At 31.2% G+C, this 24,908-nt stretch overlaps 2 protein-coding genes across 3 annotated transcripts in view; one reads left to right on the top strand and one right to left on the bottom strand.

The window, feature by feature from the left end:
• LOC107438228 (uncharacterized) overlaps positions 1–1,310 on the bottom strand; it is a 9,558-nt gene extending 8,248 nt beyond the window's left edge. Inside the window, exon 1 of the mRNA XM_016050460.3 lies at positions 919–1,310. Within this exon, the coding sequence (XP_015905946.1) occupies positions 919–950 (32 nt within the window). The 5' untranslated portion in view covers positions 951–1,310. The remainder of the gene's footprint in view (positions 1–918) is intronic.
• LOC107438212 (neurexin 1) overlaps positions 1–23,282 on the top strand; it is a 275,422-nt gene extending 252,140 nt beyond the window's left edge. The window contains exons 12-21 of one of the 2 annotated variants that reach the window (XM_071185922.1): positions 2,436–2,544; positions 2,635–2,816; positions 5,151–5,510; positions 6,902–7,115; positions 8,955–9,074; positions 9,306–9,484; positions 16,219–16,390; positions 18,063–18,316; positions 19,867–19,978; positions 21,190–23,282. In XM_071185922.1, the coding sequence (XP_071042023.1) occupies positions 2,436–2,544; positions 2,635–2,816; positions 5,151–5,510; positions 6,902–7,115; positions 8,955–9,074; positions 9,306–9,484; positions 16,219–16,390; positions 18,063–18,316; positions 19,867–19,978; positions 21,190–22,100 (2,613 nt within the window). In that variant the 3' untranslated portion in view covers positions 22,101–23,282. Of the gene's footprint in view, positions 1–2,435; positions 2,545–2,634; positions 2,817–5,150; positions 5,511–6,901; positions 7,116–8,954; positions 9,075–9,305; positions 9,485–16,218; positions 16,391–18,062; positions 18,317–19,866; positions 19,988–21,189 lie in introns of both variants that reach the window. The other variant, XM_071185921.1, reaches the window with a different exon arrangement.
• Positions 23,283–24,908: the final 1,626 nt, after the last annotated feature.

The following is a 24,908-nucleotide window of genomic DNA, read 5'->3' as shown; positions in this document are numbered from 1 at the left end:
CATCTGAATCTATATCTGATACCGAATATATGTATGCGTATATATATGTATGTATGCATGTATTTAATTAAATCATAAGTTACAACTAAACTACTAAACTAACGAGAGAGAAAAACTTACTGATATCAGTATCATACGTTAAAAAGAATATCATAATCTAGAAATTACGAAATAACTTTCTAAGAATCGGCATATGCCAACAAGCATTACAAATCAAATCGAAGTGAGCAAACGTTAATCATAAAAAAACTATAAAAATGTATATGTATGCAACAATACATTATAATGAATAAAAATAATTCCGCTAATATATTTTAGACTAAATTACGTGATTCGTATCATTGTCGGAATATAACACGTACATCACTTTATTCCAAATCACGTATTTTGTTATTTATCTCATTACTAGTAAAACTTAAGATTTACTAGTAATGGAGGGGTAAATCTTGAGTTTTACTATAATAAACTGCATTTAAAATCAGTAGATAAAGAAAAATTACAAAATTGTAGAAAACAGACTCATGAACATAGCGAAGAAAAAAAATTCAAAATAAAACAATAATTTGAATAAAGTAAACTTAATGCAAAAATTAGAAATGTCTAAAGGAAAAAAAATAGTCTTCAAAGTAATAAATAAATTTATAGTATAAAATTGAAGACTTTTTTTTTATTAATCATCTAACTATTAATTTTTATAATTAGAATATTCTACTCATAAATACTTCTTTTTAAAGGTTTATTTGACAATGAAATTCGTGAAGAAAAAAAAATAGACAATATAATGCATTTCTAAACTGTTTCAAATAAATCCGCGAAGCATTTAACAAACTAAAACTATAAAAAAAAATTGTACACTTTTTTATTTCAATTTTCATATTTATACAATAATCCAAACTGTGATAGTAATTTTTTACTTACCCTTTTCTTCCAACTTCAACGTAATTTTTCATTATAAAATTGAAAATAATCACTACAAAATTTCTTGATGCTAAAAACTTAACATAAATGTTTCGAACATTTAAACACCGGTCGCTTGAAAACAGAACAAAAAGTTTTCGTGTTTACGCGCAAAATTGAAGTAATTAATAAACATACCACACACGATGCCAATACTTTCTTCATAAACTTCTGTAACTTTTTAAACCTATCTACCTATTCAAAAAATATTCCCCTCTTTGTATGACTATTCATCGATATAAAAATGCTTATTCACCCTCAATTAAGAATTCTTTGATTTAATTTACAATTTCAACTGAAGATAAAGAATTTTTTATCGAAACATTTATTCACCTTAATAAAAACTTTTCTTCAGTAATATCCAGTATATGGATGGGTACTGCCATCTATATTCCAATACTGAAACTTTAAAAGTAAGTCGAAAACCTGCCAAAGAAGAAGTAAGATATCGTTTGAAAAATTTAATAATTTTTTAAATTTCAAGAAATTTGCTCTTTATTATAATTTCATATTGATATCCTTAATAATATTTCATAATCTGCGTCTTATTTATTTTCAATGATTCATTATGGATAAAAGTGCAAAATGAATGCCGCATTTTGTGTTTTGGACTTTTAGTTTGTATTTCATGTTTAAAAAGAGAAAAAAAAATAGAATTTATTACATTCAGAGCATTTCAATGATTATTAAGTAAATTATTAAAAACTTTAAAAACGAATCAGATGTTATTTAATAAAGTGTAGAAAAATTGTTTCACGCTAAGCAAAAAAGGCAACATTAAGAGAAAGACGACATTCTTTGAGAAAAAGACAACATTTCTTAAGCAATTTTCTTAAATAATAATTTTTTCCTTCCTTTTTCTTCTTCTTCTTTTTTTTTTTTTTTTTTTTTTTTTTTTTAAAAAAAAAAAGGTATTTTTTACATAATTTCTAAGTCATCATCCTCTTTTTCTAACTGTATTTCTTTCATAATTCTACGCAAGGAAAAGAAAACATTTCTTAAGCATTTTTCTTAAATAATAATTCTTTTTCTTCCATATTTTCTTCTTCTTCGCCTTTATTTTTTAAGGTATATTTTTACATTATTTCTAAATCTTCATCCCTTTTTCTAACGGTATTTTTTTCATCAATCTGCGCAAGGAATGGTTTAAGAAGAAGACAGCATTTCTTAAGCAATTTTCTTAAATAATAATTATTTTTCTTCTTTTTCTCCTTCCTTTTTTCAACGGTATTTTTTTACATCATTTCTATGTCATCATCATCTTTTCTAAAAGTATTTTTTTCATCATTCTGCGCAAGGAATGGTTTAAGAAGAAGACAACATTGCTTAAGCACTTTTCCTTAATAATAATAATAACAATAAAAAAAGTGTGAAAAATAACAGTGATAAGTAAGTGGATAAAAATAAAATGAATAGGTAAAAATAAGGTTTCCACGAGATTAATTGTTGTTATAATTAAACGATACTCTTTCTTACAGGTAATTGACTTGGGTCAGAGTCTGAATGACGATACATGGCACACAGTTCATATCCGCAGAAGAGGTCACAAAATGGATGTCCATCTGGATTCAGATTCCAAGAGCTATGGTGAGATTTCATGAAATAGAAATTAATATTTATTTCGATGGGTTCCTTTTATATAAAATACTTCTCTCAACTTTTATTGTTTTATTCCAGATTTAGGGGAAGTGGAATCGATGACTTTGGAGATCCAGACACTCCATGTTGGATCGGTTCACCCAGAACATGCGAAACCTGTACCAGACATGCCGAACTTCGTTGGACATTTGCAACATCTGATATTCAATAGAAAACATTATCTTGACATGGCCCATAGTGGACAAATTTCTCATTTTAAGGTAGGGGAAAGTGTTATGACGTGTCTGTCATATTAATCAAAAATTCTAAAAAGTTTTTTAAAAAAAGCAACTAAAAAATTTTTATAGTTTCTTGTAAAAATTTATATAGTTTCTTTCTATAGTTTTAATTTTTATACTCCCTTTCAGCATTAATTTACTGTCCAATTTATGTCCAATTTAATATACAAAAAAATGTTTACACATTATCCAATTGTCTTCGTTTTTCTACCACCAATGTTAAACATAAAATTTACATATCTTATATGAGATTTTTTTTTACTTAATTCCTTAACTGTACTATTGTGAATCTGACTCCGAAGATAAGGTAACTACCTAACTTCTAAACAATACGTTTTAGTTGTAAAGTAAAATAATGAAAAAAAATAATAAAACTTATGTCACACACAGGGCTGCCAACTTCAACGAATTTTGAAAAATATTTTGTCGAGTGGTACACAATTCAGGGAGCGTAGGCAAATTTTTCAACAAAAAATAAGCACTTTTCAAGCACTCAAAAAATATTTTTACACACTTTGAAAAATATCATAATTAGACAGGGTTGGCAAGTTTTAGACAATTGATGGTTTTATCCAGTTTTATTTACGGTAACAAAGACGATGGCGCGTCACAAACGATGAAATTAACAAGAGAAATGAAATTTTCTATCACTAATAGAGAAAAAATTTGGCAATGTTTAGTTGGTCCCCGTAATCAGCAAAAATTCGAGAGATTTTTCGATTCTATTACAGAGGGCGGAAAATGAAGTCTCAGATTGAGAATCTCTTTCAAAATGCAGCTGGGTTGCACATGAGAGTCAAAAATCCATACCACTGAATCCAGCTCAGTATACGCAAGTGCGGACCCGCAAGTATTTCATCAATCATGTAAAACAAATGGTGCTTTCATACACTACAGACCGGTGGTACGCCGAAATAGATTGGGGTTGAATTAATTGTGAAAACATTGAATAGGACAATGTATTTTTGCATAATTTGTGGCGAAAATCAACATGGTAAAGAAAAATATCCCATTTCTTAAAAGGGAAAACTAAACACTTCTTAAAAACATCCATGAAAAAAGCACCTTTAAGGGCTTTTAAAAAAACAAAAATCGAAAATAAGCACCTTTAAGCAATTTTTAGAAATGCTACGTACCTTGCAATTAAAAAACTATCAGAATCTTTTGACAATTTTGTCAACGTTGTAAAAGCTTCATCGCGAGAAAACTGGAAAAAAGTAAGGTTTGATATGAACTTTTAAGTCATGTATATGTAATGGTGTGGAAAATAAATTTAAATCAAATTTATATAACAAAGAAAAATACACTAAAGAATAATCTTAACTACCACTAAAAGAAATTGCCCCAAAAGGGTTCAAAGTTGGCAACCATGCAATCAAAACAATTATGCAATTGTTCTGGTTCTATAAGGAAGCCCCATCTTGAGTGAAGGAGAGAATTATAGAGATGTAGTAGAATTAAAAACAATTTACAACAAGGAAGGAAAATTGACCCTTTGAAGATGACCCTTTGTAGCTTCAGTTATGTGACAAATGGTATGATAAAAAATGGTGACACAATGTGCAGAAAATGCCTTACAAAAGTCAGAGTTTTACGTTTAAATAATCAAACTGTAGTTATAATTTTAAAAACATCAGTATGTGTAAGTGAATTGCAAGCACAATTAAGCTAAATTTTCGAGTAAATCATATGACAATTGAAGGAAAAACGTGTTTGTGAATCGAAATGACGCTGTTCTACTGCAAAAAGAAAAAAAACTCTGTTCAAAATCAGCAAGAAAAAAAAACGCTGCTACAAATATGCAAGCAAAAGAAACGCTATTTCTTCAAGAAGAAAGAATCCAGTTCTAAATCTGTGAATAAGAAATACATTGTTCTAAAACTGTAAGTACGAAAAACGCTGTTCTAAATATAAATTAAGAAAAAAACGCTATTCCAAATAAGCAACATGAAAAAAATGCTGTTCTAAATTTGTGTGTAGTAAAAACGCTGTTTTGTCGGTTTAAATTAGCAACGATTTTATTTCATCCATAAGCACTATATTTTTCTTATTTATTTGAGCTTTAACTTTTAGGACAATGTTCTCAAATTTATCTAATATTTAATATTAATGTGATATTAATAATTTTTTGGAAATTCTTATTGATGAACTTTTAATTTATCTTAAATATTTAAGTACTCCCTTCTTGAGATTTTTAATTAATGAGAGGGACTACGCCAACTATGCACATACTTATTTATGTTTTTTGTAAACAAATTTTAACGTAATGTATAAAAATTTTATGTGTTAAACTTACATGAAATAAATGTTTTATAGGTTACTGCAAAATTTGGAAAGAAAGAAAATATAGTACATCACCCCGTCACGTTCAAGTCTAAGTTTACGTTCCTCGGCTTGCCACAATTGAGAGCTTATTCTACGTTGAATCTCTATTTCCAATTCAAAACCATGGAACCGAATGGTCTCATACTGTACAATGCGGGTAAAGGACAGGACTTTATTGCGGTGGAGCTTATTGATGGGCACTTGCATTACGTTTTCAATTTGGGTGATGGACCACGTGGAGTGAGATCAAACACGAAGACAACATTGAACGATAATCAGTGGCATGCTGTCACCATTGGAAGACCATCACTTAACCAGCATACCCTCATGGTTGACGACATGATTACGAAGGTAAGATTTAACCCCTTAACGATCGGTTAATTTTCAAGGAAATTGTCATAAAAGTGCCTATTTTTTGACTTTTGTCTTTGTATTACGTATTTGATTAGTGCTGGCATCTAGTTTAAAATAAACTAACTATCTACAGTTACCTTAAAAATATCCTGGTACTGCCATCTGGTGTGTAAAATGAGAAATAAAATGTTTTCCAGGCAAAAGAAATGAATTAGTTTTATTCTTATTGCCTCGTTACTACTGAACACTCCAGCCCGTCAATCACGGGAACGAGAAATAGAGGGCGAAACCTCACCCCGTCATTTTCACAGGAGCGAGAAGGAAGGGGTTAAAGAGTTTGATCATTCAACAAGGGAAAGAATTCAAATTATTTCAGAACTGTCACTAACCTTCTAGAAGCGAAGGGCTTCCACGCAGCGTTATTAAGCCTGTTTTTCCAAAGAGCTGTTGTAGCAAGAAATTATGCTTTTTTTTTTTTTNTTTTTTTTTTTTTTTTTTTTTTTTTTTTTTTTTTTTTTTTTTTTTTTTTGAAAAATTACTTTAACATTGCGTAATGTAGAATCATAAAAACTTGCAAGAATTGAGAATTATGTGTTGGTATTGATAATTTTCATCTAGGTGGAAAAACCTCGCCAAATTGGCAATTTTTTAAAAAAATAGTTCAATAATTTTTTTTTTAATATTTAAGTTATGTGTCCGTTCTTAAGCCCAGATTATTCCTTAAGGTAAAAATAGTTTATTTAAACTTACAGCTTTGCCTCAACTGTAAGGCACTTAAACTGTTCACTTTTGTTTATTTATTTCATTCTATTTTATTTTATTTATTTATTTGTTTTTGGTGAAAGTGCTTTGAAAAACGTTGTTAAAGTAGGCTTCCCAGATCACGTAAAAGATTAACCAGATTTTATGTAAGCCAACTTCTGTCGGAAGACATGTAAAAACAAGAAAAATTAATTAAAACACTTGCAAATACGTCAGATAGACCGTAATCCCGACCCATACTGGATATTTTTCGAACTCGTATCAAAAATAAAGTTTAGAAAAGAGTATGCTCATTAAAAGCCGCAAATTAATATTTAAAGAAGAACGAGACAAAAACACTACTGAAATATGTGAATCATTAATGAGGACGATGAAATGAAAGACATTAAAGCCAATTTGTTTGCCTGGAAACGTTAGACTTGAAGTCATTAAAAGTATCTAAAATCTGTTTAAAAAAAATCTCGTGCAACAGAAAACAAAAAGGAAAAAGTTATTCCCCACTGTTATTAATTTGCCTACGACGTATGCACTATAAAGCAACATACACTTCACTAGCCTCGCAATATGAAATTATTTTTCATTTCCAATCTATAATTCATAATTATGAATTAACTCCATCTTTGCAGGTGAACAGCCCAGGACCAAATACTCATCTAGATCTTCAGGGACTGTTGTACGTTGGTGGCGTTCGAAGATCAATGTATTCCACTCTACCAAGGCTCCTGCATTCCAGGCAAGGTTTCCAGGGCTGTCTAGCTTCCTTGGACCTAAATGGAGAAACTGGTGACCTTATCAGAGACGCGCTCATACCGTCAACTTTAGTCTCAAAAGGATGTGCAGGTACGGTATTGACTGCAATTACGACACGCAGAGTTCTTCGTGAAATGTAACAGTTTTATTTTATTTTATAACCGTCGTTGAAAAGCCGACCTAATTTTATGGGTTTACGAGTACTAATGTTCAACTCCGTAGCCTTGTAATTTTGAACCCAATCCAGAAGACAAGGGAACTCCTGGATCAAGTAGTGGGAGAAATTTGCCTTCGAGGAGGACTTCTTGAAGGAGCTAACCCGCATTTGCGCTACATGGAGAGGAAGACCACGAGAATCTTCCACGGTTAGCACGGTTAGCCTGACGGTAAGGGGACTCTAACCCATGATCCGTCTACCGCTGAGGATATTTCACGTCAGTACTGTGGTCGGTGCAAGCCGAATGCGGAATTCGTATCGACTGGGATTCGAACCCGGTTCGCCTCATTGAAAGGCGAACGCTCTATTCCCTGAGCTATCGCGGCTCTGTTATAATTTGTAGAAAATCCATGTTAACGCTAGTAAGAATTTCCTTATTTTAACACATTGCTGACCGACAAATTTCTGAAAATTACCTCATGTGTCCGGCTATTGTTTTGAAAGCGGATATGGAAATAAAACAATTTAAATAAACTTTAAAAAAATTTAATTTTTAATGCCGTATGATAAAAAGTTAACAATCAGCTGGTACACCACAAGTTTTGCAAATATATCGGGTTTCGTAAAGTTATAATGAATTGGTATAGAATTAAATAGTAAAACTGGAAAAGTAAGGAAAATTTCGCCCACTTTTTAAAATAGTCACCACGAGATCACTGCTAACGAAAACACCAGTTAACTCGTGACCGGTCAGCAATGTGTTAAAAATACCACTCAGAGGACTCGTAGAACAGAGTTTTCACACAGCTATTTCTTTACAAAATAACACGTAGTGGTGGCCAGAAATCTATGAAATGGTTTGACTCATTTTCGCAATAAATATTAAATTTTTCTAAAACTTGTGAGGACCCTGAACCTATAAATGCCTTAAGTCAGACACTATGTAACTTTTCTTGGAGAATATGGTTAAATAACAATTTATTTAATTGTTATTTTACCATATTCAAACAAAACAGTCAAATTACCATAAATAAGATGGTATTCAAACTGTTAACTGTGAGAAAAACTGTCTATTAACTGCTTTCACTTAATACGGTTAAGCAACTAGAATTTCATTGCACTAACTAGACCCACCTAATGAAATCACTTAGTTCTTGGTAGATGGGTACATATTATAGCTCAGAGGGCTTATCTGTCAATCTCATGATCGATAGAACGGGGGTTCGAGTCCAATCGTTGACACCACAATATTTCTTCCATTCCCTTCAACGCATGAAGAGTTTCCAGTGTCCTGATTTGTGTCCCTGGGCTGTTAGAATACGATACTCTCATTCACGCATAGATGGCTTCATCATACAGCTTTTAAACTATATCTCTAATGTTCAGTTAAAATTCTCTTTTACGGTTTTGAAACCATGCGAGTTGTAAATGGTTTTCAAAAAAGTGCATAGTTTTGTATTTGTGGTGTTTTTAACCATACTAGTTGTGAACGATTTCAAAATCGTAAAGGTAAAAAATTTAAAACTCTCATATCGAAGAGGTTAACGAAAACTGACTACCACTATTATTTTCCTACGCCTGTGGGAACCCTGGTTCGATTCTACGCAAAGCCTTCAATTAATTAACACGATGTTATTTACACATAACAAATATAAATTTGTTTATAAAAATCAAACTGTTCTTTCTTTGTTATGATAAATATAATTTCATTCATACATATGAAATGTAAATGAATTATTTAATATCTCTTTCTTTTTCCCCCCCAAAATTAGGTCCCATAACAAAGTGCAGCCATACAGCTTGTGCCAATCACGGAGTGTGCGTACAAATGTGGAACAGTTATGCCTGTGACTGTGACATGACATCTTTCTCGGGGCCCATTTGTAATGATGGTAAAGAAAAACAAATTTATACTTTTTTTTGTTTTTCGTAATTTTATGTTGTTTTTTTTATTCATTGAGTGATGAATGGTTGTGTATTATATGTGTAGATGGATAATATAATTAATTATATTGAATTGATCAACTTTCATAAAATTGTGAATTTCTACATAATGGTAAAGTTATAGTACTATGTTATTTCAATTTTTCAGCTAATTTTTTTTCTTTTCATATTTGATTCAGAGAGCATTTCGTACGAATTTGGTCCAGGAACGGGACTTATAACTTTTGCTTTCCCCCCGGACAAAATGCCTGATACCAAAGCAGATCTAGTTGCTCTTGGATTCATCACAATGGCTGATAATGGTGTCCTAGTAAGAATAGATAGCGGTACTTCTAACGACTACATGGAGTTGGAGATAGTAAGTCCTATCTATTCTTCTTCTTCTTTAACGTCACTTTACTTATACTTAAAATGCATTTTTGAAAGAAACTAACAGAACTCAAAATATGCGTTTAAAGATATATTCATGAAATGTGTGCTTTAAAATATGGATATAGTTAAAAATGAGCTTTGGAGGAAAATGACATATTCTTGAAATGCGCTTTTGACGTAGCTCATAATGTGTAATTGAAAACGTTGACAAAGCTAAAAATGGGCTTTAGCGAAAAGGACATGTTCTTGAAATGTGAGCTTTAAGATATTATCACAACGCGTTTAACATGGTTTTTCAAGCTCTTTCGTCAAGGAAAATAACATAGTTTAAAATAATTTCGTCAAGAAACATATATAGTTTAAAATTATGGCGCTTTACTTCAAGTGTGCAAGGCACTAAAACTGTAAAGGTTACAGTTTTAGTGCCTTGCACACTTGAAGCAAAGCGCTATAATTTTAAACTACGAGGCGCATCCAGAAAGTAAGTCTCCCTAATTTATAAAAAAAAACGAACTCGCACTTTCAGGAACATATTTATTGGCAACAAGTACAACAATGTCTCAGCTATTTTTCAACATAGCCACCACCAGAATTGAGACACTTGTCGTATCGTGGGATCAACTTTTGTATCCTTCTGTCGTAGAACTCTGCCGCCTGTGAATAGAACCAACGTGTGACAGACGTCTTCAGTTCTTCGTCGCTGCCAAAACGCTCACCGGAGGACAGGAATTTCTTGAGGTGCAAGAAGACGTGAAAATCACTGGGAGCAATATTAGGGCTGAAGGGTGGATGATCAAGCAACTCCCAGCCAAATTCCGTCAGAACAGCTGCTATACGCCATGCCGTATGTGGACAAGCAGTGTCATGGAGGAGCACAACACCTGCAGTAAACATTCCATGACTCTTGTTTTGAATGGCAAGTCACAATTTCCGCAGTGTTTCGCAGTAACGGTCACAGTAACGGTAGACATCTGTCACACACTGGTTCCATTCACAGACGGCAGAGTTCTATGACAGAGGGATACAAAAGTTGATCCCACGATACGACAAGTGTCTCAATTCTGGTGGTGGCTATGTTGGAAAATAGCTTAAACATTCGTGTACTTGTTGCCAATAAATATGATTCTGAAAGTGTGAGTTCTTTCTTTTTATAAATTAAACTTACTTTCTGGATGCGCCTCGTATATATACCATCTTGGGGTGAAAAATTATCCGGGCTTAAGAACGGACAAATAATTTAAATATTTTAAAAGTCATTAAACGTTTTTAATATATCCAATTTGGCGACATTTTCCCACCTAGATGAAAATTATCAAAATCACTACCTTATTCTCAATTTTTGCAAATTTTTATGAGCTCAGACAATGCAGCATTGGGGTAAGTTCACAAATTTTAAAAAATTAAACCACAAATGCTTTTCATTTTCACAAAACTGTGACTTTTCTCCAAATGAACGTTTTGTGCCTTTTTCAGAATAAGCATAGAGAGCGCTGGTTTTAGATAGTGGGTTGTGCATGAACACTTATGTGATAAAAGTGACTGTCGGTATTGACTTGTACCAAGTGGTTATTTCTTTTTGTCACCTACCACTTTAACTTTAAAAATACACTGTTGAGATACGAATATAAATATTTATATTATTAAGATATTTTGGTGGACAGAATTCCCTTGTTTATATAGAATAATACTTTATAATTATACACTCGTATTTCCATTTTTTTCTTTTTGTTAAAAAGGAGTCATCTTTTTAAAAGGACACTGGGCAGGGTTGAATAAAGTGACTAGACATGATTTGAATACTTCATGTGTGACTCCATGATCAATCTACTTCATGGAGCCTTCGTATGTAAAAATTAAGTAAACAGAAATTTGCTGAATTAGACTAGTTTAACTTAACTTTAGTTTAATTTAACTATTTACAGAAAATGCGATTCTAATCAAGCCATTTAATTAAGTATGTTTAACACTCTGATAATTAAGCTATTTAACAACTATTTTATTAATAATGCTATTAAACAATCAATTTTTTTTGACAACGGCTGATGGTTATAATTAAAGTTACGCACGATATTTTCAAAATTGGACACATGTTTAATGTTATGACAAACTCAAATTTTTCATGAAGCGCAAATGCTGCATCTGGTAAACTATAATTAAGTTAAACAGAGCATATAACGTAATTACTTACACCTGTCCAGAGATAATTGTTTTATGACAAAGTTTGAATAAATAGATTAAGAATGGAGAGACCATGGAAAAAAAAGTGACAAAGAAAAGACAGCGATTCATCTAGAAATTAATCAGCCAGAAGGTAGGCTTAGGGAAAGAAATATTTCTTCTTTATGGCATGTCTTTTTTCTTTTTTTTTTTTTNTTTTTTTTTTTTTTTTTTTTTTTTTTTTTTTTTTTTTTTTTTCTTAGTGACAAAATTTTTACACGCATAATTACAAATATATTAGAAATAATAATTTAGATCCTTAAAATATTTCGCTTCACAAGTATTCAAGCAGATGATTGAAGGAAGGGACTTTTAGAAAAAACTTCCCATTATTTTTTAGAAGAATTAGTAATTGTTTGGTGTTCTCTGAATTTAGATAGAAGTTCATCCGTTTTAATTTTCACACTTCAAAACTATTAAGTATCTGCCGTTTTTAACACTTTCTGTCGAAAAACCGCACTTTGGTCTGTAGATAAGTAGCGATATAACATTTTATTTCACGATTGTAAGCAAGAACTATTTGACAATGTAAACCTTTAATATTATTAACCTCTTAATCAGGGACCGATCAAGACAAATTCAGGCCCAAGGCCTACCGAATTCTCCGGGCCCCTTAAAAAAGATTTTGAAATTAAATTACTGAAGTTTACATAATATTTTGAGTAATTAGTTCTAACAATATAAAAGAATCTATTGAACAACATAATTCAAGATAAACATTCTAAGAAATTTTGAAAGCAGGTAATTAAAGATTATTATTCTAAGATGAAGTTTACGAATCTATAAATTAAAGGAAAATATATAACAACAAAACAATGTTATGTCAAAATAAAATTAGTTTGGTGACCACTAACAATTGAATAATACTTTTATTGTAAGCTGTAATTATTTTTCATTTAGTACTTAAAGTAACACAAAGCTATACCACCTTCCATTAGACTTTTTACTAATTTTAAAGGCCCCTCAAAAATGGCGGGCCCTAGGCCCATGCCTATAGACAGGGACAGTATTTCACCCCGCCTCCTTCCAAACGCGTTCCAAACATTTTTTCGAACGAACCATTTCAATGGCATTTCCTATGTGAATTTAAGACGGCAAGATTTTTAGTTTATTATTGAAATAAATAAATTTATATAGCGCTTCTAAGGGACATATTCCTAATTTATGTAGTTTTCATAATATGGGATATTCAGTAGATTTTATGAGTTAAGTGCATTAAATGCTATAAAAAAAGTTTCAAAATGGTTATCTTTAATTTTGATCTATAAAAATTTAAGCGTCAGTACTATTTTTAACTCTTGTTTCATGTTTATAATAATGTCTTATTTTATTTAGAATTTGTTACATATTCTTAACCTACATCTAATTTTTTTCTTTAGTTATGGAAAGGCATGCATTGTTTTAAAACGTTCAGAAATGAATTTTTAATCTATAATTAGATTGTATTTATCAATACTAATGTCTGTTTATTAAATTATACCTGATGATTAAATTTGTAGTTATTGTAAACTTTGTTTGCTTAAGATTTTCTGATTATTGCTGCTAATTCTCATAAGCTTTAGTTTTTAACTATTAAATAGGAATAAATTATGTAACTAACTTATTTAATATGTATACATATAGTTAAATCTGCACAGAGTTTTAGTTTAAACTCAGATTTATTTTGACTTGAGATTTTTTCTTGTTTGTATTTATCAGTTTTTAACAGTAGTTTTATGCATTAATTTTTTGAAAAAATTAAGATACCTTATTATTAAATAATTAATATTAGATTATTTCTTAACGTAACTAGTGTAGTGCTATGTTAAAGTGTAGTGTTATGTTAAAAGGGTCAATACTATGTATAGTTTCCAGAATTTTAATATATAGAATAGCTAAATTATTTTAGAATTTTAAATTTCTAATTTTCATTTTAAAATGTGAGAGGAACAATTTTTTTTAGGTGTTATATATGAATTTATCTTAAAATCTCAGATTCCTATTTTATTCGATAAGAAAGTGCAACATGAATTTTTTTAGAATTCTTTAAAACATACTTATCCCATACATAAACTTTTATTTAACATTCATATTTATTAATCTATGTATTCACATAGGTGTTTAAATTTTACTTATTTAATAATATTAATTTCGCATGCATTTCAAATAAATATAATTCAAATTTTTAAGAAATTTTTTAATTTAGAAACTTAATTCTTTAATGTATGTATGCATATTTAGTTATACAGCTTTTATTTTGGCAAATGTTACTGTTATCACTTTTTATAGAATAAAATTTGCATTTGACAGTCTAAATCAAAATTTTTTAAATTACCTTCATAGTAATATTCTATTTGTTGCAGTGAACGTAACATTCAAGTCATCCATATTTATTTCATAATTTGGTTGTAAATATGTTTTAAGACCTGTCAACTCTTTTGTTTATATAATTTTTTTTTTTTTTTTCTTCCTATCATTTTAGTAAATTTACCAATTAATTTGAGCTATTTTAAAAACGTGTATCTAAAATGCTTTATAATTTTCACTAATTTATCTGACTTTATTCATGCTTCTTACATAACTTTTTAATTTGTTTTAAAATTCTCATAATTATTTACAATTAATAAGTTGTCTCAATATTATAAAAAAAATTGATTTAATATAATATACATATTTTAAGAAAAATTAAACATAAATTAGAAATAACTTTTTCCAAATAATAAAATTCACAAATTTCCGATTTCCAGATTATAAATACAATTTATATGGTAAATATTAAATACAAATTCTCTCAATCATATATACAAAAAGTTTTCATAATCATTTACAATTAATAAGCTACTCCAATTAATATCATAAAAAGAGATTAACATAATATTAATATATGCAACACTTTTTCTTGCCATTTCAGTGGTTAAATTCGACTCTATATTAATAGATTCAAAGATTTAGTTGTCCCACTTTTAACTACATGAGAAACGCCATATTGTTTGCTCCGTTCAAAACAAAGTTTGGAACGTGGAGAGCTAGTGACATCGTTGATGACGTAGGACTAACCCTGTCTATTGGGCCAAGGCGATAACCAGGCCCTGCTCTTTATGGTTGCATAGTTTTGAAGAAAACGATCAAAAAAGTGCCCTAATCCTAAAAATTATATAAAACTAAATGTATGTACATGTACAGGGGTTGGACAAAAATATGGAAGCACTTCTATATTAACTCTAAGTAAACACTCGTTCTTTTCGCTGGAATTGTGTTGGAAAAAATTTACGTGGCCAAAATGTTGGAACATTTTAAAAGATCGTGATTAAAGGTTTTAAAAGAAAAAAAGTTAAATTAAAGCTTTTTAAATTAGATTAAAGCTTTTAGATGTCATTTTCACCAATGCAAAATAGAGATCGACCAAAATAAGGAGATGAAGTAAAATAACCTTTTGTTTAACACGTTCACGCCAGGGTGATCCACCGGTGGGTCACGCTAGATTGTCTCATCAGGCGGCTCATCGGAGTAAAAACTGGTAACAAATAAATTTCATTTTTTAGTTTTTTTCCGGGAATAATAAAAATCCATAACTACCAATTGTTTTTAACGGATGCAATTTTTATATTGAATTGCTTCTTTTCAGTGAAAAAAATTCCTTATAGTGAATTGTTATTGTTGAGAATAGATTAACTCCTCCCGAATATTATCAAATATTGAAATAGTTCTTCTTCTAGTATTTTCTCTTTTCCGTCCCGCTTTCAGGCGCAGCACCCGGCGTGAACGTGTTAACTGAACAATTATGAAATCATTCGATAGATGCTGAATATAGGCAATAGGCGCGAATTGACACTAACCGATTCATCTAAATTAGAGTAGTCATGTACTGGAAGTTATATAAATTTAGAAAAATAAAATCCACAGAAGAATTCTGTAGAAATAGAAAAATTTTACGTTGAATTATTGGGTTTATTTCATTAATCTAAAATTTTTATATTACTAATAATAAAAAAAATTTATTATAGTGGTATTAATAATATAACAATTTTCTTTATTTTTATCCACAGCAGAATTCTGTGGAAGTAGAATAATTTTCGTTCATAAATTTAATTTATTTCAACGAACTGAAATTTTTATATTAAAATAAAAAATATATTATTATAGTGGTACTAAAAGAAGAACTAAACTTTTTTTATTTTCATGCGATCATTTTGGTCGACATAAATTTTGCATGGGTAAAAAGAACACTATTTCTAAAAGCTTCAAGCATAATTTTTTAAATTGTTCCATCAGTTTTCTCAAGCGAATTCTTTCTAAAGTTAGAAGTACATCCATATTTTTGTCCAAACCCTGCATGTGTTCATTTTTGGGTTAATCCCAAATATATGTTTAATGAGTACTGACATCTAGTTAAAAAATAAACTAATAGAAGTCTAGTTCTTTCCTAAGTCTAAGTAGCTAAAAATTTATTTTTTTTCTTCAGAAAATATTCAACTTTCGCAACGAAATATTCAATCTTATTCCTAATTTAACTCCTGTCCACAGGTAGATGGAAACATATTTATGGTTTATAATATGGGAACTGAAGACCATCCTATTGGGGAACACAGTGTTCATGTAAATGATGGACAGTATCACGTGGTCCGTTTTACACGCTCAGGGCCGAATTCGACCATTCAAGTAGATGACCATAATGTGAGAGTTAAACAACCACCAGGTAAGTAATCATCTGATTATCAAATTCAAGATATAAATCAATATTTAGTCTGCAATCAATTCAAGTAATCATTTTACTTAATTTACGATTATTAGGACTATAATATCAGCATAATCGAATAGTATGTTATTAAAATATATTGATTTGATTTTGCTACAAAATTAATATAAAATATATACTTTAAAAGCAATCTGGAAAATACCCAAACCTATTTATTATGATTACAATAAAGAAAAATAGAGCTAGAAGGTGATGTTACTTCGATAAAAGTATTCAGCTGTGCAGCTTGTACAATGGATAATGAAAGATTCTTTGTGAAGCAATAATGAACCTCATTTTGATAATTTCCATTGCTGGAAGAAGAAAAAATTGTGTCGAAATTTACTCGTTTAATATATAATTGGTTTGATTGTAAACGTCGCTGTAGATTACAAGACCCACAGCTACCAACTTTTACGATTTTTTCTAAAGATTTTTTATAAAAAATTTTGTTATAGAATTTTTTTAGGAAAGAAAAGAGCAAAAGCATTAAAATAACTATCAATATTTTTAAGTTTCGTCAGTACTTGACCCCGTCCGTCATTCTATTTATTTATTTATTATCACACATACATATACAGAATTGTGTGCTCTTTATAAATTACGGCTTAACCCTAGTAAACTTGAACATCAAGTACAAAAAATTAAAGAAGGACAACACAAAGATACATCTGGAGTTGGGGGGAGGGGATTCAAACCCGCTACCATCACGCTGTAGAGTGTTTGTTGGATCACTGAGACTACTCGGCCAGGGAGGCCCCACACACAACCACGACAACATTTTCTGGGGTTTTCTATACATTTTCGTGTACATTATTAATTAATTATTTCGCGTTGGTTTAAATTAGTTTTAAATCAACATTTTTCAAACCCAGTATCACTCATTACGGAATAAAATTTGCTAACGTTAAAAAAAGGTACCTTTCCCTCTCCGTACCACACTCCTCAACCATCCGTGGAAGTATTCTGGCTCTAATACCACCGAGAACATTACATTAAATGCCTGGTTAAAAAAAGTTCCATAATTTCAAGGAAGCAAATTTTTTTTACTGATTTTTGCAGTTGAAACTTTTGTGTAACCTATAAAACCAATCATATAAGGTGTGCAAAAATAGAGTATGATTTTTTACCTGCCATTAAAACTTTGCCCCACGCTTCTCTTTGTATACATAGCGCTCCATAATCCATATATGTTATTTTTAAATTTTTTGTTAAAAAGAGAGTAAAAAAAAAACATAGGCATTTGGGGTTGCAAATTAGTATCTACTCGAGGAAAAAACAAAACACGCTATCGAGATGTGTCGAATTACTAGTGAAAAGGGCAGAATGAAAACATTAAAACCAGTTGGTTCGACTGATAAACATGCAGGTTTGGATCATTTCAGTTCTGCCTTTCTCAGTCATTATTTCATAAATTTCGATTGTCTTTTTATTTATTTATTTTTTAAATATTGACAGCTAATGGTCATAGTTTTTGTCTTTATTTTTAACAAAGATTCTAAAAATATATATTAAAGGTGTTAATAACAACACGCTGTACATCATGATATATCCAATGAAACTAAATTTTACGTTGACCTATAAACTGTTTGGACAATTTTGAGCTGAATTAGAATTTATTTCATTTATATAGGGCGTCAGCTGACAGTCTTCAACAGCCATTCAACAATTCAAGTAGGTGGAAAAAAGAATCCCCTAAGAGGTGGCATAGAAAGACCTTTCCAAGGTATCATATCAGGTCTAGTGGTCAATGGTGATCGAATACTGGATATGGCTGCAGAGGATGACCCCCGGATATCAGTGCAAGGAGATGTAGAGTTACTAATGTCCTTACCTCTAAGTCTTCAACAGAGATCAGTGCCGCAAGACCACCATCAAATGCAACAGGTATGGTCTCACACTGGCACGCATTTAAATAAAGTTCTATTCGTAATTATTTTTTTTAAATATATTGTATCTGCAAAGTTCTACTTGATAGTAACTTAACTTTCACTAATCACTACTCTGTCCAGTTTGGTCCTTCCACTAAACCCGGAGTGCGCAAGCGTGAAGTACGTATAGTCCAGCTTTCACGAGAACTCCTCTAGACTATAAGTCTGTTGCTATGGGAACAAGAGTAAGACCGTTCCCAATGATGATAATTTGAAGAATTGACATGACTCTCTTTACCTATATCATAACGAAGAGATTATCTTCTTAGGGATGGGATGGGATGTCACGGAAGGTAGCCGTGACCACCCTAAGATCTTCATTTTCGGCAAATTTCGTCTAGCCATTCATCATATTTACGAAAATCATATTTTTAGAAAAACTCAATTCAGTAAAATTGTAATTTTTTGAGGTGTCGTTCTCTTATGTCTGAAGATAAAATAAAAAAAGAATGAAAACTTTAAAAAAAAAATGGTTTTTCTGCTTCTTCATTATGTACTCAAATTAGAGTACACCACGCATACACCAACAAATTAAGATAGCTGCAAATCAAAAAGCATTATGACATTCTTGTATTGTAGAGATGTTTTCCATATTAACTCAAAAATATTAAAGACTGCACATCAATGGTTCCATTCAAGTTCTGCCTTAAATGTACACTTAAGAATGACTCTGAAACAACTCAAAAACTCTTTTTAATTCAAGCTCATGAAAGAGCCGCTCAGAAGGCAAAGCGATTAACAATACACTTAATTGATGCTGCTTCATTTTCAAACTGCTCTCACTATGTTATGTTCAAACTTTTAATGCACCTAATCTCATTATCTTATGATACTATAAAACTTTGAAAACATGTGGAATCTGATCACATCTAGCATAGCTGCTATATGAATGTGGGCTGACTTTCAATACAAGGTGTTCTGTAATGTTCATCTTTAACATATATTTTCAGAAGCTTTTTCAAGAAATAAATTTTAAAAAAACTATGAGCATACAAGAACGCTGTAGGAAGATGTCGAATCACTCATGAAAAAAATGCGAGGAAAACTATCAAAATCTGTTTGGTTTAACCTGATGAAACATTGGGGTGTTTCAAATAAACGCCGTTCAACTCAAACAAACAGATTTTGATTTTTTTTTTTCAGTCCAATCTTTCTCAGTTTTGGTTCTGAAATTTCAATAGTATCTTTCTTTTTCCCTCTCTTGCATATTAATTTGCGATTCTTTATGTGTATACTTTTCCTCGCTATACTTTTGACAGGGATTCTAAGAGTAAATATTTTTACAACAAACTGCTTAGAAAATTCAAAAAACAAAATAAAAATGTTCTTGCCAATGAACCCAAACAAAACAGAAAAAAGTAAACATGTTTCAATCATTTAAAAAAAAAAAAAAAAATATTGGAAGTTTTAAGTAATTGTCGTTTTATTAAACATCAAAGAGTTTCTGTTGTTTAAATGTAGTCTACTAGAAAATTATGAATAATAATTCTTTTTTGCACTCTGCAGCATGCAGGAGCCTCTCCAAATTATGAAGGTGATGATTTGGTCTACTCAGGAGGTGGTGGTTCTGGCTGCTGGGATGACGAAGATGATTGCGGAGAAGCAGAATCTACACCAGGTAAAACACGTATGTCAAACTATTACCTTTTCCATTAGTACACAAACTATACTAACTTATTATACTTGAAAATATAAAAACTTCATTAGCTTCAGAAATTATAAAGGTTGACAGGCTTCGAACGTTCGAAAAAAAGGTGCCCATTCTCAAGACCCATCAGACGTGAATAAAAAAAGCATAATAGATATGAAAAAAGAAAACATTAGATTGCCAGCGAAAAAAGAAATAAAGGTGAATTACAAAACATAAAAAACCACGGTAGCAGAGGAGAGTTACGGTGGCTGAAAATGGCAAATCAGAAAAGTGGAAGGGTAGGAATCAAGCGACATGTACACCATAGGAATAATACAGTAAAAATACACACGCAATATAGCATTACTCATCAGCATAACTATTGTGACTATCATATTGGTAATGTATTTATTTGCTTGATAACTTGCGTGTATTTCAAGTTTTTCCATTTTTCTCAAGTCAAAAGAATTATGATTTGAACACTCCAAACTGGCGCGTGACCGTTAATTACTATATTATACCTCACTTTTAATTCATTTCTAATCTGAAATAGTATTAGACAAACTATGTGATTTTTCCTCAAAGAAAAGTGATGCATACAATGTCTCTTCCTTATTTTTTTCTGTCGTGCAGTTCTTTTATGATATTATTATAGGATCAAACAAATTACGGAATTTCTTCCCCTCAATAGAGGATTTCTTCCCCTCAATTCTTCTTACACTTGCTTTTCAAAGTTATACTTAACAGTCATCAATATGAATCTCAATTTACTCAAATATTCAGCGTAATTCAAATGCCTTTAAATAAATTGTAAAGATAGATCAGGCTTACAGGAATGGGTGGCTTCTGCCGAGGAACATTAGGATAAATTCACAGAAAGGGGTAACGGATTTTTTTAAATTTTTTTGTGGAAATAATTTTTTAAAAAAAAGTCGACAAAAAAGATTTAATTGAATTTTCTTAATCTATGAACATTTATTTTCGAATATTCAGTATTTTATAATTCTCGGAAAAGGAATGAAAAACGAGTAATTTGTATTAAATTAACTTCTTAAAAAATTTTGTTCTTCAGGAGCCGTAAGCAAATTTTTTATGTTTCGTTTAAAAAATTAAATTAATTGAAATCATGTAGTGCTGTAGCAATCTACTTCGTACATTTTTCTTTCACTTGAACCAGTCTTGTTTTTTTTATTTTGCAGGAGATGATCTCATCACTCCAGTGTATATACCACCTACTCCAAGACCATACCCTCGAACTACACCCAGTATAACAGGGGGTGGTGGAGCAAGCTATGTTCATGGTCGATCTTCCATTCCTCCACGACACCCTGTGGGAGGAGGTCTGGAAGATACCACTTGCGATGACGAAGAAGATTGCATCGAGGGAGGTTCCGGACTGGGTGAAGTTAATTTCACTCCCCATCAAAATACACCAGCAACTCCAACGTTTATTACAACCACCGGGAGTCATCGGGATAATTTAGAGAATTTCGTCTCACCTCCGAGAATGCTTCCACCTCCAACTCATGACGACACCGTACAAAGGATCATTATTACGCCTCCAACCATTCTTTCAACCACCCTCTATCGTAGACCTATACCTGATGATGTGGTGATTACACATCAACAACGTCCAGCGCCGCCTCCGCCATTGTATCCCGTCATTCCACAGCAGACACCGCGACCTCCATTCAGAACATCTTCCAGAGCACCACCGGTTCCATTCATTGTACCAGTTCCGATGGATCCTGCTATTGGTCGAGAAAACAACAGGCCCCCTCCAAAAATCAAGACATCATCTGCAGCTGACAACACAGCGATGGTCATTGGTATCATAGCTGGGGTATTGATCGTAGTTGTTATAGTCGCTCTTGTTGTTTATCGGGTCAGGAGCTGGACGCTAGCTGCTTCTCCTGGTGCAAATGGCTATAAAGTAGATGAAAGCCAGAAAAGATACCACTTTCCACCAGCCGGCACTGCGCCCTACCAGTCCCAGCCACCTTCAGCTCAGCACATGAATGGAGTTCTGAAGTGTGACCCCACCCAGAACAAAATGGTTAAACAACCAAAAAAGAAAGATGTCAAAGACCTCAAAGAATGGTACGTGTGAGACACAAACAAAAATAGAATGTGTCGGTATATTTGTCTAGCACGATATAATTCTACTCGTTCCAACCATTTTTTGGTCTTTTAGGTCTCTGCATGATCTTTCAAAAAATATAAATATGCTTTTCCCAATGCTGTTTTTGCGTGCCAACGCGGACACAGTTGGCATCACCATCGAATGATTCAGGTAAACAGTTCCTTGAAGACGAATTTGAGGTTTTTTTGTGTTTATATTTTATAATTGTGGCTAGTGTCAGCCACATGTGAACATCGAAAAAAGTGGTCAAAAGTTTCGAATTTGTGTTGGTTAATTGTATAAAATTAAGTACTAAGACAGATTGAATACTGTTGCTTAATGGTGCAATCTCTGTGTTAGTTTGTTAACAAACATGCTTGCTTAAAAGCAAAAATACTGGTAAAAGCAAATGCAATAACGTAATTTCTGTTCGAGGTAGACAATATCTAAACTTATAAACCTCTTTCAAATGCAGGAATGCCAAAATTGGTGCAATAAGGACACCTACAATGAGTCTTTTAGCATTGTTGTAAGTCAAACTCTGCAGAAGACCAAACATCCGTTGGAACGAGTTTACAAAGACCGCTGTGCCAGCGAGATACATGAAAGAAGCCTTTTCTGACAGAAAGCATCTCTTCTGTGATTAGATAGCTGGAGCAGCCATTTCAATTATCAAAGTGTTGCCAAACGTTTCATCAGAAATGTTCCACGAGAGATACTGCAGAGGATTATTGAGAGAATTTATAACTTCAGCAATATGTGTTAACCAATGGATTTTGGGGAATTAGCACCGTTGCATTTCGCACTCCCAACAAATATGAACGAGCATATGTCATGTTCTGAATATTAATATATAAGAAAATAAGAAGTATTGTACATTAATATATTTACCATTTTGATAACTCTAATTTCCTTTTGGAAAATAAGGTGACAAGAATCGAGTTTAATTTAGTGCCATTAACCCTAATTTCTAAATTCATTGTGCAAACTAACTTTCTCATTAATTAATGAATAAGAAAAACCTTAATTTTTCAAAAAATTTTGTAAAAAAAAATTTAAGATATTCAAGCGTTATTAACCTAATAAATTTCACTTTAACAGTCAAATGTCATAATCCTAATTCCTAAATTCATCGTTCAAGCTAATCTTTCTAAGTGATAGAAAAGAAAAGCCATAATTTCGAAGAAAAAAATTTTAAGTTTAAATTATTTAAATAACACTATATCCGTATCCATTGTATTCAGTCCCTTTGGAACTGGATGTAAATATTCTTAAACATCGAGACGAGCAATATTAGACTTAAGTTGAATTCTGAATTAATTTCGAATCACCGAATCAATTCATCGGTTTGAAGCATCATTTTTACCCTGACGATAATCTATTAATTCGATGATACCAATCAATCCGAGACTAGATCATATAAGTGCATTACTGCAGTGTAATATTAAAGACATAAGTTGGGTTCTGAATCGGAGATTCGAATCAACAAATTGATTCGTTTGTTTGAATCATCATTTTTTCATTTTAATAAAACCTATTAACTCGAGGTTTTGAATCACCGGGTATAAAAGAAAGATTCGATTTATAATTCAAAATATTGATTTCATTGGATAATTTCAAGCATTTTAAATAATTTATTTCGTATCGCCATTTTTATCGATTTTTTTGCTAAATTTGAATCACATTGCTTATTCTTTTTTCCCAATTTACTGTTAATGTACGGGTATTGAGATGATGTTTCATTTCACACAGAACTGGCTTAACTTAAAATATAATCTGATTCGAAGAAAGCGTTAACAAATCTCATTAAAGGTGCTGTTAAAATAATTCTATTTTTTATAGTTCAGACACGAATACTAGTATTATTAAATTAAGAATAACTATGCAGGAAACAACAGCAAATTTTTAAAATTTTGCAATGCCTTAAAAATGATCGTATTTTCAATTTTGCCTCAAAAACTCCAGAAATGTATGTTTAGGCAACAAAATTAGAGCTATGGCACTTAATTGAACAATCTTTTTTTCTTTCAAGAATGGCTAAGTTTAGTTTTGAATAAACTATTTCCTTTAAAAACAATGTTTTTAGAGCTAGAAAGCTTAAAAAATATATTTAAAATACCTCCTCTTTTTAATTATTTAATTCGAAATTTTACAAAAATAAACCAATTTCCATATTATATCCATTATAATCATTTATGGAAATTAAAGAGATCTTAACTATTCTTGAAATGCATGTATAAAGTTTATAATTAATTTATTATAACAAATGCTTTAACATCTACTGCTTATTCAATGACATTATTAATTCAATTTTTTTCCTTCAATTTAAAAACATGATTGTGTTTCCTAATTTATAAAATAAATCATTAATATGATGATAAAACAGAGCCTTAACTTAATCATTAATAATCATAAATTACAAAAATGAGGTTCATAGTTAAATTTGTAACTGCATAATTATCTAAATATATTATTAAAAATAATTATTTAAAATTGTTGAAACCAAATAAAAACTTATGACATTTAATTAGCTCATGAAAGTCACATTACACATTAACATTAATCAACTCGGAATGAAAATTTCCCATGTTCTTAAATTAAGGGTTTTCTGCAAAAAAGAGGTCGCTTCATTTTTACACATTTATAACTCACTTAAATATTTATTTTACTTGAAACAACAGGAGCTACGGCTGGCATACGAGAGATTTAGCACTGTCACCTAGCTTCTCGCATGTACGCAAATTTACCTCAACTGAGATTGTACTATAGCAATTGCACAGCGTAGACACTACGTAT

Source organism: Parasteatoda tepidariorum, chromosome 9, assembly GCF_043381705.1.
Source record: "Parasteatoda tepidariorum isolate YZ-2023 chromosome 9, CAS_Ptep_4.0, whole genome shotgun sequence".
NCBI lineage: Eukaryota > Metazoa > Arthropoda > Arachnida > Araneae > Theridiidae > Parasteatoda > Parasteatoda tepidariorum.
The sequence above is the reverse complement of the archived record's forward strand: the minus strand, read 5'-3'. Positions and strand labels throughout refer to the sequence as shown.